This window comes from Salvelinus sp. IW2-2015, unplaced genomic scaffold (genome assembly GCF_002910315.2).
Source record: "Salvelinus sp. IW2-2015 unplaced genomic scaffold, ASM291031v2 Un_scaffold1821, whole genome shotgun sequence".
Classification (NCBI taxonomy): Eukaryota; Metazoa; Chordata; class Actinopteri; order Salmoniformes; family Salmonidae; genus Salvelinus; species Salvelinus sp. IW2-2015.
Window position 1 is genome coordinate 25,871 of NW_019943193.1, and position 15,528 is coordinate 41,398.

Consider the following 15,528-nt stretch of genomic DNA (forward strand, 5'->3'; position numbering starts at 1 on the left):
CTACGAGGCGGCTGAAAATGAGAACTAGGAAGGACTCCATACCCCAACCACGTACGTGAGTCGTGGACCTGGTAGGGGGTCCTCCTGGTTCTCCTCACTAGACTCCGCAGTGGCTACTGGCAGGTGCCTCTCCCCATCTCTTCTCAATCAAAACACAATATTATCAAACACAGTACAATATGAAGATAGGCTAACATTGCTTCTCCAATAGAAATCCCCGATCACATTAGTAGGCGATGTCATGGCGACGTTGTTTAGCTAAACTGATGCATAGAAACACGTCATCGGGTCCGTCGTATCGCGCCACACTGCGCATGTACATGCCCTCAAAGGTACTTCTTCGATATGTAGTTGTTTTTGACAAAAATGAAAACGTGTCAGTTTGTCACTTTTACGGGGTGGGAGTAATAACACGTTCTAACGACATTGGCTCGAATCAAGGTTGTGCCTTTAGATTTCGAGAAACTTAACTAAGGAATATTTTTTCACTTCTCAAACCCTGGCCTGGTCTGTTTGGCAACTGTTCCCGGGAGTCTCGCAATTTTGCGCCTTTGGGTTTAGAAACTGTGATATTATTTAGACGTAATCATTCGATAGACTTGCAAAGGATAATCTATTGTACTTTTCAAAGCAGAGAAGAATGTCTTAAATAAACTTGGGATTCAGTAAATGGTTTGCAATACATTTGGGATTCAATACAAATTGACTTGCATAAAAATGCTTACCTAAATCTGTCAAATACAGCTTCCATAATAATTAATCTGCAATGTTYCTGAGGACTGATTCTAGTTAAATCTGTCAGTCTACCAAGATGAACTCAGGCAATTCTAGGACTACCAACGGGGCCTTGAAGCCATCCGACCCTGTTCTCGTGTCTCGTTAGCATCTGTAGCCTGCCAGCAGTATAGTGTATAGTTCTCGGTGAGGCCGGGGAGGCGGAACACCATTGTCGATACAAAATAACATACAAATTACACGAAATATATAGAGCTAAAACTACAACGTCAGACGACGAACAAAGACAGATAGCCTTAAGGTAAGTGGATGTTGTCAGCGTCAAATTCAGAAATAATTTTGCTAGCTAAGTTAGCGAGCTAGGCTAGCCTCTGACTAAAGTCGTCTCTATCTAGCATTGTCCTGTCATCCAATTGATTAAACGGAATCCAAGTTCAGTGACCACATTAGCAAGGTACATTTCAACAAACTAGTGGGGTGGCTGTCGTTCATATAAATGTAGTTAATCATAACTAGTTAGTCAGCTATCGATTTCTATCTCGCATCTAAGTGATTCGCGTTGCCAGTTAGCTTACGCCGGTCTCGGTAACAATGCGAGAAGAAAATTAAACTAGCTAACGTTAGCTAGTTAGCTAAATGTAGCTAAGCTAGCCRTGTAGCCGGGTGGGGGTTGTTCTGGGATGGGATTCAAGTTTAAGCCTAATTTGATGACCATCTGTTTTCAAATGGCATAAATGTTATACTTGTGACGACATGTAGGTAGTTACATCAAGTGTTTTGTCGGAATAGTTGTTTATTTGATGTTGATGGAAGATGAGTAGCGTAGCTAACGTTAGTTTGGCAGGTAACGTTTATGCGGTTCAATGGACAATGCTCGGCTGACAGTCCCTCGGCTCACAAAGGACTTGCAGTTGATCCCCTTTTTCCTGTGCCTCGCCGGCTTTAGTTTCCTAGTTGGCTAATGGCAACAAATATGGGAATACTAACGTCGTTAGTTAGCTAGGTAACGTTACTAGCTATTTAATTATAACGTTAACGTTACTTGTCTTGAGTTAGCGAACGTTAGCGGTTGACAGAAATCATCCTGCAAACCGACTTGATATCCAAAGTGATTCATGGGTCTCTTAGTTTTTTGTCAAGGAACATTAATAGGTAGTACCCCATGTTGATTTTTTTTTTTTAAGTATATAAAATGTCTGTCTGACCACTTATGTGGTCAACAATGTAACGTCATTGTTCAGGCCTTTGTTGTTTACAGCACCATGCATTGGCAAACTGTGTTTTAATCAACATATTTTAAACTTTTTATTGTATTCAATTACAGCCTCAGTGTTTTGTAGCCTTCACTAATAATGACTGCTACAAATACTTTTCTGTTATCTCATCAGATGCCTTCAGCAACAGTTGGCCACAATGCTGTTCAGTCCTCCAGCCCAGAGTTGGGTTCTGGGACCCAGTCTGAGGCCATGAAGCAGGTCCTGCAGGTGATAGACAAGAAGGTCCGCAACATGGAAAAGAAAAAGGTAACCATGTTTCCTTTTTTTAATCTAAGCATGCTTTCAGATACCTCCCAAAAATAATAGGTTGTTTCATGCTTAGTTGTTGCTTGAGACCAACTGAGGAGCAATTCTGGATGTCTCTCTTGTCTGGGAAGATTGTCTGCTTTATGACCCTGCATTGACTTTGTCTCAAAGTTGGTAACTAAGATTAAGGCTAAGATTACGGCTACAGACAAATTTAGTTGGTGTAATCAATCATTAACCTGTGACTTTTATTTGGCGTTAGAATCACAGCACTTAATAGATGGTATATTTCTGCTGAAAGAATCTCAGCAGACCTTTTCGTAACCCTTATTAAATGTGCCATATTTCTATAGGGCAAGCTGGATGACTACCAGGCCAAGAAGAATAAAGGAGAACGGTTGAACCAGGATCAGCTGGTATGTACAAGACACCGGTCTGTGTCGATGTTATCTCCGGGAACTTCAATTGTGAACTTGATTGTTTAACCTGTTGCATATGTACTATAATCTTTCATTCTTCAGCTTTCCATTGTTTTTATACTATGGTGTTTGTTATTTTGATCTGTGACACAGCTAACGAAACATATTTAATGTTCATTCCCTCTCTTGTCTCGTCTGTAGGATGCCTTGACCAAGTTCCAGGAAGTGACCAACAACCTGGATTTTGCAAGGGAGTTGCAGAAGAGCTTCCTGTCTTTGGGGCAAGAGGTGAGTTCTGTCTCAAGGTTTCATTCTGGTCACTATGACCACACTCACTGTATTTATTAGGTGCTGTTTCTCAGTCACTGTGGCCATAGTGCAGTGACAACTCCTTCCCCATTTCCTTGCAGATTCAGAAAGCAGTGAAGAAGTCTGCCCGGAGGGAGCAGCTGCAGCGGGAGGAGACGGAGCAGAGGCGGCTGAAGGCTGTTCTGGAGCTGCAGTTCCTGCTTGACCGACTGGGGGATGAGCAGACGAGGCAGGACCTGAAACAGCCCGTCGCAGGCTTCCCCCTGCTCACCGACTCTAACCTCACAGCACTGGACAGTTTCTACAAGCTCGTTGGCCCGGAACGGGACCATGACATCAGGTACAAACCTTTTTGTTTCTCTTTTTTTTTGAGGGAGGAGTGARGTAATATGATGGTTGGCATGTTGTAAATGTCCTTCCCTGTTCTCCAGGTTGACTGACCAGTATGAGGAGGCCTCCCTACACATATGGGAACTGCTAGAGGGCAGAGACCAGGCTGTGGCAGGAACCACATGTATGTTTCTAACGCTTCTGAAGTAGCTCAATGTATTTACTCTGTACATGTAGGCTTTGGCTTGTTTAATTAGTTACCCCCACTCCCACCTGTATACTGAGTATCTTGGGGCTTATTATAGATTTTTGTGGGGAAAAGAGCTTGGAAGGAAATTTCTGAGCTGGCTCAACTGGGAGCAGGGTTATGACTAAATCCCATCCATCGCCCAGCCCCTTGAAGCACAAAGGGCTTGCTGGACATACAGTCCATGTTAGCAGCACTTGTATAAGGGGAAGTGCTTTTCTGGGTGGTTGGGGTGAACTGGGGTGAGGCCAGTGGGCTTTGAGGGGTAGTGCCAGCCCAGAAACAGGACACCTGTCATTCCACAAACACTGAGCATCCACCTCCCATATTCCAGAGACAACTTTGCGGTAGATCATATGGCATTGTGGATTATAAATACTTGTAGGTTATTAAAGTGCTTCGAGCAGTGGATCTTGGCCAGGCCTGGCATGGTGCTGTGGAATGGGTCACAGCTATGATTATACCAAGCATAGACCCGGCCTATTGACTGAGTGTTTGTTGCACAACACAAAAGTTTCTGTCAAGACATTTTTAATACGTTCTGAATATGATCTGCCCCTTTCCTATAGACAAGGCACTGAAGGAGACCCTGGACAAGGTGCTGCTGAGTGGCTATTTTGACAGAGCACAAACGCATCAGAACGGTGTGTGTGAAAAAGAGGAGGAGGAGGAGGAAGAAGAGGAGGAGGAGGAGGAGCAGCAGTCTGTGGCGCATGAGTCGTCTGGGAGTGGGGAGCAGCCTGCAGCACCAGGTAACCAGAATCTCTGTGTAGACCGAGAGAATCTGCCAGGACTGAATGAGCACCATTAGTTCCGTTTCCTTTAGGTTTTGGGCACTGGCTATTAGTTCCGTTTTCTTTAGGTTTTTGGCACTGGCTATTTGGACGTATCAGGATTGGGCGAAGGCAGTGCTTAAACTGCTTCGCTTTGGCTGAACGTTTCCTTTTGCGAGGGTGGAGACTTTGTTGTCGCTGTATCTCTCAATTACTAATACGTATTAAGACAGATGTTAATCACGCAGCTGACGAAATTCCGTGAGATTTTACTTCTGGGTTAGATTACCATCACCTGAGGGGAACTCATGTTACGATTGGTCTGAGTGTGTGTGAACATGGATGAGTGGATATTAATCAGAGCGTATTCCTTTTACAGAGGAAACAGTTACTGAAGAATACACAGAGGCCATTGAAGTAGAAGCCACAGAGGTGAGTTCAATCTCTACCCTGACTCTTAACTGCTGTAAAGTTCCGAATTCTCTGGTTTACCTTACCTATTGAAATCTAATCAAGTGATCTTATGTTTATTTGCGTAGTTTGTAAACAGACAGTTCATTCCAGAAACCACATACAGTAGGACTGGCAACGACCAAGTAGAGGAGTGGACGGCAGAGGCCCAGGTATGCTGCATGTCTACACCTCTCATATCATCTGTCATCACACAGTCACAAACAGAATCTTTTAGGGTTCAACAAGTAACGCCATGGCCCAATGATGTCATCAGCTGGGTTTAAATCTGTCCCTGTGTCTTTAGGTGGTCAATGTCCTCCAGCACCAGTCTCCTCCCCAGATGACCCCCGAGCCCCACACTGTGAYCCCAGTCTCCCACACGCCTGACCCCGTGGTCCGGAAGCAGGTCGTACAGGACCTCATGGCCCAGATGCAGGGGACCTATAACTTCATGCAGGTGATGATCCTTCCAACTGCCCCCTATGGTCCTGCGCTGGGTGCCTTATTGGATCTTGTTTGGTCTCTTGTTCATGCTGACCCATATGCTTCCTTCCACAGGACTCCATGTTGGAGTTTGATGGCCATGCCCTGGACCCAGCCATCGTGTTGGCCCAGCCCATGAAGCCTGCACAGAGCGTGGACCTGCAGCAGATGGGTAAGTGTTAGTACATCACATTCTGTTTTAACTCTCCTCTGACCAACACTACCACTCAGAGGCTGTAGTCCTCCTAGAGATGTTCGCATCTACACTCACTGTGTTTATTAGGTGCACCCATCTAGTACTGGGTCAGCTCCCACCTTTTTTTTCCTAGAACAGCCTACATTCTTTGGGGAGTGGATTCTACAAGGTGTCGGAAACGTTCGTTGCTCCATTGGTATCAAGGGACCTAACGTGTGCCAGGAAAACAGTCCCCACACCAGGCTGGATGGGTCCATGGACTCATGCTACGTATACCTAATCCTGACGATGCCAATTAGTATGTTGCAACAAGAACCAGTATTCGTCGGACCAGGCAATGTATTTCCACTCCTTAATGGTGATRGCGTGCCCACTGGACACGCTTCTTGTTTTCAGCTGATAGAAGTGGTCATCTGCTGCACTAGCCCATCTGTGACAAGGACTGCCGAGTTCATTCCGAGATGCCGTTCTGCACACCACTGTTATACTGCAACGTTATTTGTCTCTGTGGCCCGCCTGTTAACTTGCACGATTCTTGCCAACCTCCTTTGACCTCATCAATGAGCTGTTTTCGCCCACAGGACTGCTGCTGACTGGATGTTTTTTGTTTGTCGCACCATTCTCGGTAAACCCTAGACACTGTTGTGCGTGAACAGACCAGGAGGCCGGCCATTTCTGAGATACTGGATCCGGCGCGCCTGGCATCGACGATCATTCCATGCTCAGTCTCTTAGGTCACTTATTTTGCCCATTCTAAAGTTCAATCGAACAGTACCTGGATGCCTGTCTGCCTGCTTTATATAGCAGGCCACGTGACTCATTGTCTGTAGGAGCGATTCATTTTTGTGAACGGGGTGGTGTACCTAATAAACTGTCCGGTTAGTGTGGTACTGCTTWWATACTCTTGAGTTTTGTCTGTTTATTTTGTAGTTGCTCTTAGCTGTTTTACCAACAAACCATTTTATATTTATCTTGTGTACAGTTCATTCAGAATCCAGACTTGCTCAACCAAGCTCAGTTCCTGAATCTACACAAGTAAGTAGCAATAATGATACTTGAACAGAATTCTGATAGTGATCCCCAAGACTTGATACCGGATCAGACTTATTTAAAGGGCAAGGGTACTATGTGAACCTTCCCTTATTCTCCCCCTTCCCTCCCCAGGTCCTCATGGTCTCCTCCACACCTGATGGCTACTCCTCCACAGCGCCCCTCTACCAGCCCTCCCACACAGCAGAGCCCCGGCCACAGACAGACGGCACCGACCACATCCAGGTAAACCCTTCCTCCCCAAGGTGCCCTCTGCTCCACCCTCCTCTACCCCCCTGGCTGTGTGGGTGGGTGGTGGAGCTTCTCTATGCTTGGCTGTTATTGGGCAGTGTGAGAGATGGTTAACACTCATCCTTACCCGCCTGTCCTGAAGTGTCTGTGAAAACCATTGAAGTATGTGACGTCTCTGTCTCCCCGCCCCGCCCCCTCCCTAAACCAGGCCTCGATGTCCCTGTCGTCTGAGCAGTCCCCCGCCCCGTCCTCCTTGCCCTCTGCCTTCCCGCCCGTCTCCACCCCCCACAGCGGCGGCATCAATGTCAACGCAGCACCATTCCAGTCCATGCAAGCGGTAGGCTTTGTTAATGGAGGACTTAACTGACATCGCTTCACTTGAACAAAACCGTCATATTACCCACTTAACTCTAATCACTTGCCACACATTGATAATGTGTCTTACGACAGGGAGAATAGAAGTAGTAAACACTGTCATACAACAGTAATACCAGATTTACTTTGCAAGGATAATGAAAAAACTMATTGGGACATCAACTGAATTAAAAAGTATAATTCCAGTGATGGCCTACATTTCTCAAAACCAAGCTTCACCCCATACCCCCCCACCCCCCCCTCTCTGTCAGAGCAGAACAGAATGCTCTTGTCTGCCCACATGTCTACATAAAGCTTTATAATCAACTCTAAGCTGATTAACTTTATTTTTGCAAACCTTGAACAGTATGTACGGTATGCTCAATAATCAGACTAAAATCTGTTAGTGGTGATTTGCTGTTGTCTGCGAGTCCTGCGTGGGTATCTGACATCTCTAAATGAAAGCTTTTCTCTGGTTGTATTGTGTCCCTAAGGTGTTCAACCTGAACGCCCCCGTGCCCCCCACTAACGAAGCAGACGGTCTGAAGCAGTTCCCCAGTGGCTACGGCCAGGGCTTCAGCAGCCAGGCGGAGCACTCCGTGGAGGAGCCTGACATCCAGCAGGACACTCTACAGTCCGGTGAGAGAGGGACTGGGGTGGCTGTTGGGGTTGAGGATGTGATTTAGACAAGCGGAGTCTGAGGACCAGTAGACCTTGGGTCTAAAGACTTGGGTCTAAGGGCATGATCAGAAAGGTCAAATGTGAATTACTCTTATAATGTTGTCCTCAGCTGTAGGAGGCTTCCACAACCAAGACCAAGTGATGTCGTCGGCAGCGGGCCACCAGGTGCAGGGGCCAGGCTTTGGGCGGCAAGGCCAGTCCTTCTATAACAGCAGGGGGACCGTGTCTCGCGGAGGCCCCAGGAACCCCCGGGGCATGATCAATGGATACCGAGGATCCTCTAACGGTTTCAGAGGTATGAGCTCAAGCTGATTTAAGTAAGGGACATACTTTCATACAGGAGTGATTTATTATGGTGTTAACCGCATAAATGGTTGTCTTCCTCAGGAGGATATGATGGCTATCGCCCTCCCTTCTCGAACACTCCAAACAATGGTTATGGGCAACAGGCCCAGTTCAGCACGGCACCCCGGGACTACTCCAACAGCACCTACCAACGGGTAAGGAAGGGCACAGCCAACCATTTAGGTCCTAGTGACTAGAAGACACTTGACCCTTGCACAGGGTGCTGTGTAAGTCTTTCTGAATGACCTGTTGTGTCTACAGGAGGGATATCAGCCAGGCTACAAGCGGGGAGCAGTCCAGGGACCTCGGGGTTGCTCTCGAGGTAATGCTCAAGCGATGCGATCCTAAAGCGCTTAAAGGATTGTCAACTTCCGTCACATTGAACATTCAGATATTATGAATGTTTGCCCCAGCTCACTTTTATAAATCTTTTTTTTCTCATCTATCTTCTCATTTCTCCTAGCCTGTTTATCAGAGTAAGCCTGCTTTGGTATGTCTAAGATACTTTTGTTTTAACACGTGTAAAGCTGAAATCCACAGCATTTAGATTTATCAGCAAGTCTGTGTTCAAAACAACAAATAGATATTCCTGTAAACTTGAAAGATTTCATTAATTTATTTTTTGTACAAAATAAATGCAAAAAAKCCCTGCAACTGTCGGTCCAATCCATGAGAGTCTTTTATATTTTCTGTCACTGCCCAGCCCTGTCAACCACTTTTCCCCGGTGCTTTTGGTTCTCATTGCATTACATGTTTTTTTTTTCCCATCTCCTCTTTGTAAGCTGATGTTAKWCCTTGGGAGACTGTTTCAATAAAGATGTGTTGTATAACCTGCTGTCTGCTGCTAATTTATTTTCATTGGTCCCTGATCCCTGCTGCTCTGTGGTGCTACCACAGCCTTATCTGCCTCTGCTGACATCTCTTGGGGTTAAGAGAGGACTTCTCTGCTGCCGTCTCCCTCACCTGCTGTATTTTGTCATGGGAGTGTAACAGTATAACTTTAGTACCGTCCCCTCGCCCCGACACGGGCGCGAACCAGGGACCCTCTGCACACATCAACAACTGACACCCACGAAGCGTCGTTACCCATCGCTCCACAAAAGCCGCGGCCCTTGCAGAGCAAGGGGCAACCCTACTTAAGTCTCAGAGCAAGTGACGTAACTGATTGAAATGCTACTAGCGCGTACCCGCTAACTAGCTAGCCATTTCACATCCGTTACACTCACCCCCCTTTCAACCTCCTCCTTTTCCGCAGCAACCAGTGATCCGGGTCAACAGCATCAATGTAACAGTATAACTTTAGACCGTCSCCTCGCCCCGACACGGGCGCGAACCAGGGACCTTCTGCACACATCAACAACAGTCGCCCACGAAGCGTCGTTACCCATCGCTCCACAAAAGCCGCGGCCCTTGCAGAGCAAGGGGCAACCCTACTTAAGTCTCAGAGCAAGTGACGTAACTGATTGAAATGCTACTAGCGCGTACCCGCTAARTAGCTAGCCATTTCACATCCGTTACAGGAGCATACATGTATTGTTGGCCATTCATGAAACATGTCACTGAGTTTCAAAGTAAACCTGTGGTGTTATTTGTAAATCCTAGGGCAACAGATGTACCCCGCCCCTTTTGGTTCCATCTGCCAAAATACTTACTATTATTCTGTATGACCTGGATAAAAGCTTTCAAAGCTCTTAGTCACAGTGAATAATGCCACTGTATATAACTAAATTGACATGAAGGCAGTGATTACCTTTTCAAGATTTCATTTTGTGATTGGTGTATTAGCTTGCTCGTAACAATGTCKATTTTGTCTCCCTATTAGAGTTGATCTCTTCCTTGGTGGGTGCACACTAGCAATTTCTAGAATGTGGATGAGGGTTTTTGATTGTACTCCATGCCCAGACTTAACCCAGAATAAGGGTGACAGGCTGGCCTCCGCTGACTGTGATTATTATTTTGTCTGCTTGGCGGTTGCAGGCCGGGGGGGACTGTTCAAGCCCAGCCGAGGGATGGTGACCCAAATGGCTGGACATCAAGCCAATTAGTCTTGGATACCAACAACTCTTCCACATCACCTCTACACTCCTGGAACATCCTTCCCCTGATCTGACTGTTCCTCTAGGTTGGTTCGGTGAAGCCTGGATCTGAAGCCATACATACCACCCTTAGCTGTCAGATCTTTAGCTTTCTCACAATCATGCTATTGCATAGCCTTAAACTGATCAAGCTGAAACATGTGTGCCTTTGCTGTTGGACTGTTTATTTGGGTCTATGCTTAATAGGCAATCATTTACAAAACTGGCTGGGGCTAGTGACAGGCTTTGGAAGCTTGACACGAAAGACCAAACAATATATTGACTGCAGTCATACCATGCAAGGACATTTTGTCTCAATGAAGATTGTTTATACTGTACATTGTATTGCCAGGGCATGTTTGGGAGTAAAGTCAGTACAAATGGTGTGTAGTCTAAGCAGGTTGTAGGTCTGACTGATTTACCCAAAATGAAGATTTCCTGTGCGTTCATTTTGCTCTGGCCATATGGTAGCTGTTAGAGTTATGTTCTGTAAATTTGCATTCGTCACTTCATATCTGCTCTGTCCAAAAACAACATACCTTGGAACTGATGTCAACGCTGTAGGTCTGTAGAATGTAAGGATTGTCAACTTTACGTTTAAGAGTTTCACTCTGACTCTTGAACGCTAGCTATAAAGAAAATCACTTTATATCGTCTTCAACTGAACAAAAGTCTACAACAATAGATGTTTTCCTGTGCAATTGGTCATCTGAAAATTAAACAAATCTTTTATACCAAGAAAAATTAGGCACACCTCTGTATGGTGCAAGATAAAAGAGCATTTGCCCTAGCCAGCAGAATTTAGTAAAAGTAAAACAAAAAGGCCCAATAAAAGACAGACTCTGGGGGTGATGTGCTGAGTACAAAAGGTAGACTTCATTGCCTGGTAACGGGCCTGTTCAGTATCAATACGTACTGGCCTTGGCCAAGACACATGCAGGTCATTAGGAACAGTAGCCTCATTCAAGCACAAACTTGAAAAAACAAGACGTGGTTACCTATAATCTCTACAGAAATAACTAGATCATCAACTGACTCTTGCATTTGCACATCAATTAAGATAATCCAAAAGAGCTGGCTATAGTATAAGTACCACAAAATAAGACTGTAATCCACTCAGGTTTCCCATGACTAGTGCCAACATTAGCATACATTGCTGTTATCAGACTTGAGGATATGAAATAAGTGGTGGCCAAGCTAATGCCATGTAATACACAGGAATTAACCCATACAAAAAATAAAGTATATTTATATTCTATTATGTTGCATGAGACAGTTGTCTTTACTGTTCATAATGCTCCCAATGCCATTTTCAGTGCCTTTTGAAAATGGAGCCTTTTCAGGAATCCATACATTTCACAACATTATCATTATTCAGCTGGAGTGACCTGACAATTATTAGGCCTAATTGTCATGACATCACACAGCACTAATTAAAAATGTTCCAAAATACATTGGCACTACCAAAACCATTCCACCAAAGCTCTGCATTTTAAGTAATGATCAATTATGACCAATCCATACATCACATACCATATATGCACTCTATAACACAAATTATAACAAACATACAAAACATTTCTAGGCCTTGGAAGCTAGATTGATATCCACAAGTGGGCAGAGATACTGTAAACGCCTCCTGTGTTCTCCAGCTGGTTTTCAGTTAACTCTCAGGATAACGGGCCACACATGCCCATATGGAGGGACCTCCACAGTACTTATATACCTCCAGTCCAGTGTGCAAAGGTCTGTGGGTGGGGGGCCATGGAGCCAGAGGTGTTGTCTATAGAGTTTCATCTGGCAACTGGGGTTGAGTGGGCTGGTTCTGATGGGGGCCTTATGGTAAGTCATGTTGGCCCTATGGCACTGCCTGATGGCCTGGGGGCAGATCTTGGAGTCGTGGTTGGGACAAATCCTGGGTGTTGTGAGGTATTTGGTTCTGGAGGTGGTTGTCTTGCTTCATACCCGGGTGGTTTTGGGACATATCTTGATGGCCCGGGGGCAAAGGATGGTACTCTCCTCGTGGCTCTGGGATAGCATTCCCTTCTACTGAAAAAGAGAGTAGTTTTGAATACAGTTAATTTTTTACATCTTTTTTTCAATTTGGTTTATTTTAACCACTTTTTCTCATCTTGAGATCCATTTTCCATAGTCACCTCTACATTCTGAAAAATACACGACACACCAGTAAAGAGAAAATGGAATTGAGGTAAACTATCACTCACCATGAACCTCTGGAGGGGGCTCAACTTTCTGGGTTTTCAACCGTTCCATGTGTTCTACTGCCTGAAACACCACAGACAAACAGAGATAAGCAGATGGATGGTTGTAGGTAAATATGGCAGCTCATGTCAAAAATAACAATACCACACAAAAGAAGTGCGTTACGGTAATAGAGAACCTATTGGTCGTGTCTGTTCTACCACTGCCCACTCTGTACCTGCTGAAGCTCTACTTTCTGTGAGTTGAGCTGTTCCTGCTGCCTCCTTAACTCATCCCTCTGTTTCTGGAGGTCTGATGCTTTCTGGTTGAGGTCCTCTTCCTGCTGGGTCAGGTGCTCCTCAAACTCCCTCATCTCCTCGTCCGTGTAGGCCTGGTTCTGCTCTAAGGTCTAACAAAGGAGGACGTGTCAGTTCATACCCTTCTACCTCTCCTTATTGATATGAAAAGCAACATAATTACAGTGTGGTTGAATGTAGGAGTGTTTAGAGATATGGTATGGTTTTTGTTACTCTTGCCGTTTCATAATAATGAGTTATAATGTTGAAATATTAAAAGTAGGCCAGTATGAATGAGAGTTAAATATATATAGCTACCACACCTCCCAACTATCTGGTTCCAGGAATTCCTTTTTCTTTGTGGCAATCAGGAACTCTTCTAAGGAGACCAGTCTGTCTTTGTTGGTGTCCACCTGTGAACAGTGAGAGATCAGTCACCATGTGAACTATTTATTTCATTAAATCAACGAAACCAATCTCTAACTTTCAGTGCTAGCAATCCATGGGAATATAGTATGCAYGGTTCACGGCCGGGACAACAGTWTACCTCGTTCATGACGTGCTCTCTCATACGCAGYCGCTCCTCCTCCATCTCCACCATATCGTCCTCTTCATTGGTAGGATCATAGATCTTCTCCAGCTGAGCCCACAGAACGAACCGTTATCTATACATGCACACGTTTCATTATCATTTCAGGTGAGACATTAAAAAAAGAGGACAAATCTTTACCTCCTTCGTAAACAATGCCTCCAATTCCTGCTCATCGAAGAAGCCATCTCCATTGGAATCTGAAAATTCAAAACGCAAGAATGTTGAGGAACTCTGAGATGGATGTTCCTGCCCCAGCCTGTGATGTCTATTGATGAGGACTTACCATGCAGCTTGAAAAAGGTCTTGGGGTCAAAATCTTCAGGGTCAAGACCATCTGCRTCCTCCCACACCTCTTTGAACTGATTCTGGCTGCCCTGCACAGCAAAAAACAACAAATGTTCATCCACTGTTAGATATAAATGGCTCACTTGAGCTAAAACATTAAGTATGGGGAAGGTCTAGAGCAGAAATAGGCAACTGGCATCCCCCTTTTGTAGGCTCGCAGATCAATTTCCATAAACAAACAAACATATACAGCATATGCATACTGAGTGCACAAAACATTAGGAACACCTTCCTAATATGGAGTTCTACCCCCTTTTGCCCTTAGAACTGCCTCAATTTGTCAGGGCATGGACTACAAGGTGTCGAAAGCATTCCACAGAGATGCTGGCCCATGTTGACTCCAATGCTTCCCACGCTTGTGTCAAGTTGGCTGGATGTCCGTTGGGATGGTGGACCATTCATGATACACACAGGAAACTGTTGAGCGTGAAAAACCCAGCAGCGTTGCAGTTCTTGACACACTCAAACCGGTGCGCCATGTATCTACTACTATACCTCGTTCAAAAGGCACTTAAATATTTTGTCTTGCCCATTCACCCTCTGAATGGCACACACACAATCCATGTATCAATTGTCTCAAGACTTAAAAATCCTTCTTTCACCCGTCTCCTCTCCTTCATCTACACTGAAGTGGATTTAACAAGTGACATCAATAAGGGATCATAGACTGACCAGGTGAAAGCTATGTAATGGAAATAGCAGGTGTCATTATTGTTTTCTACAGTCAGTGTATATTGTTTAGGAACTCATTTGGGGTTTCAACTTACTGCTGGGAGTTAGAATAGTAGAATACACAAGATCCCATTTTAAAATGTGGTTGTGCATCAGCAGTTTCTCGCTATGTCAGTCACTCAATTAAACCATGTCAGCTAAACATTTTTAGATACAGACCCTCGAGCCACTCATGATGAGTTCAGATTTTTTGTGGCCCCCACCACCCCCATCAAACTTGCCCATCCATGGTCTAGAGACTGGCTAGACCATATGTGAGCACAAACAGATTGAGCTCTGAAACACACAGATAACATAGCATCCAAGTGCAGTTGGACTTACTGGATGGTTGACTTTGGGATGGTCTGCATGTTTCTTCTTCATCTCCTCGTAATGTTCTTCCTCCTTCTTCCTCCTTTCATCGTCTAGAGTCTTGAGGTGTTCCCTTCGCTCATGGTCTTTCGTCATCTCGTACTTCTTGAACTCCTCATGGCGCTCCTTGTCATAGTTCTCCAGATCGTTTGTGGCCTTGTGGTCAAATGACGGATGAGAGTTAAAATGTCTTGAAGGAGAAGAGGACTACAGGTACTTTATTAAGCTACTGTATGTATGTACCATGCATTCTACTTACTGATTTGATGAGTCTGTCCAGATCCTCCACTTCAAAGGTGTGAGGATTCATGTGGTTCAGGTACTCAAACTGTTTCAGCAGAGCTTGGTGGTCTACTGCCATATCTGTGAGTGAGGTTTAACAGTCATAACACAATATGACATGGGATGACCTGACATTGGCACTGTAATAGTTATCCAGTGCGGCAGGGTGTGTTGGTCAAAGCTCACCCTGTGTGCATCTATACTAGCCTGTAATCCTGCCAATTAGTGGTTTAAGTGAGACGTTACTGTTGTCTGTAATACTCTGCTATTACTATTGTGATTCGAAACAGAGATTTTCAAAAGCATGTTTCACAAGTAAGTAGGTGACTCAACACTGACGCTACAGTAACCACATCCTCCTGAGACCTTTGCCTTTGCCCTAGTGTTTCTAGATGTTAACAGTATAGCACTTAAGGCATATTAATGGTCTTTCACTGGGCAGCATACCGTTCCCTCCTTCGATGTCTTGCTTGGCTTTGATCAGTGTCCGTAGCCGGCTAACCTCCTGCCTTTTTAGCTCGTCC

General features: G+C 45.0%; 2 protein-coding genes across 5 annotated transcripts in view; one reads left to right on the top strand and one right to left on the bottom strand.

Moving 5' to 3' along the window:
- The first annotated feature begins 254 nt into the window (after positions 1-254).
- LOC112072088 (caprin-1) lies at positions 255-10,240 on the top strand. Of its 4 annotated transcripts, XM_024139503.2 has the most exons (19): positions 255-332; positions 2,124-2,258; positions 2,612-2,674; positions 2,879-2,965; positions 3,088-3,326; positions 3,418-3,500; positions 4,133-4,315; positions 4,716-4,768; positions 4,876-4,959; positions 5,094-5,246; positions 5,348-5,444; positions 6,451-6,503; positions 6,633-6,743; positions 6,958-7,086; positions 7,598-7,742; positions 7,894-8,079; positions 8,172-8,284; positions 8,391-8,451; positions 10,107-10,240. In XM_024139503.2, exons 1-19 carry the CDS (start codon positions 267-269, stop codon positions 10,172-10,174), a joined length of 2,109 nt encoding a protein of 702 aa, XP_023995271.2. In that variant the 5' UTR covers positions 255-266; the 3' UTR covers positions 10,175-10,240. The 4 variants fall into 4 exon arrangements, with proteins under 4 accessions (XP_023995271.2, XP_023995272.2, XP_070295745.1 ...); XM_024139504.2 differs by lacking the exon at positions 10,107-10,240 and having other exon boundaries at positions 8,391-8,959; XM_024139505.2 differs by lacking the exons at positions 255-332; positions 10,107-10,240 and adding an exon at positions 889-1,036 and having other exon boundaries at positions 8,391-8,959.
- A 1,716-nt stretch (positions 10,241-11,956) lies between these two features.
- Positions 11,957-15,528, bottom strand: part of LOC112072089 (nucleobindin-2) — an 11,006-nt gene continuing 7,434 nt past the window's right edge. The window contains exons 5-13 of the mRNA XM_024139508.2: positions 14,982-15,085; positions 14,693-14,878; positions 13,578-13,668; positions 13,433-13,491; positions 13,250-13,342; positions 13,026-13,115; positions 12,645-12,815; positions 12,430-12,490; positions 11,957-12,253 (exon numbers count right to left, since the gene is read on the bottom strand). Coding sequence (XP_023995276.1) covers positions 12,063-12,253; positions 12,430-12,490; positions 12,645-12,815; positions 13,026-13,115; positions 13,250-13,342; positions 13,433-13,491; positions 13,578-13,668; positions 14,693-14,878; positions 14,982-15,085 — 1,046 coding nt within the window. The 3' untranslated portion in view covers positions 11,957-12,062. The remainder of the gene's footprint in view (positions 12,254-12,429; positions 12,491-12,644; positions 12,816-13,025; positions 13,116-13,249; positions 13,343-13,432; positions 13,492-13,577; positions 13,669-14,692; positions 14,879-14,981; positions 15,086-15,528) is intronic.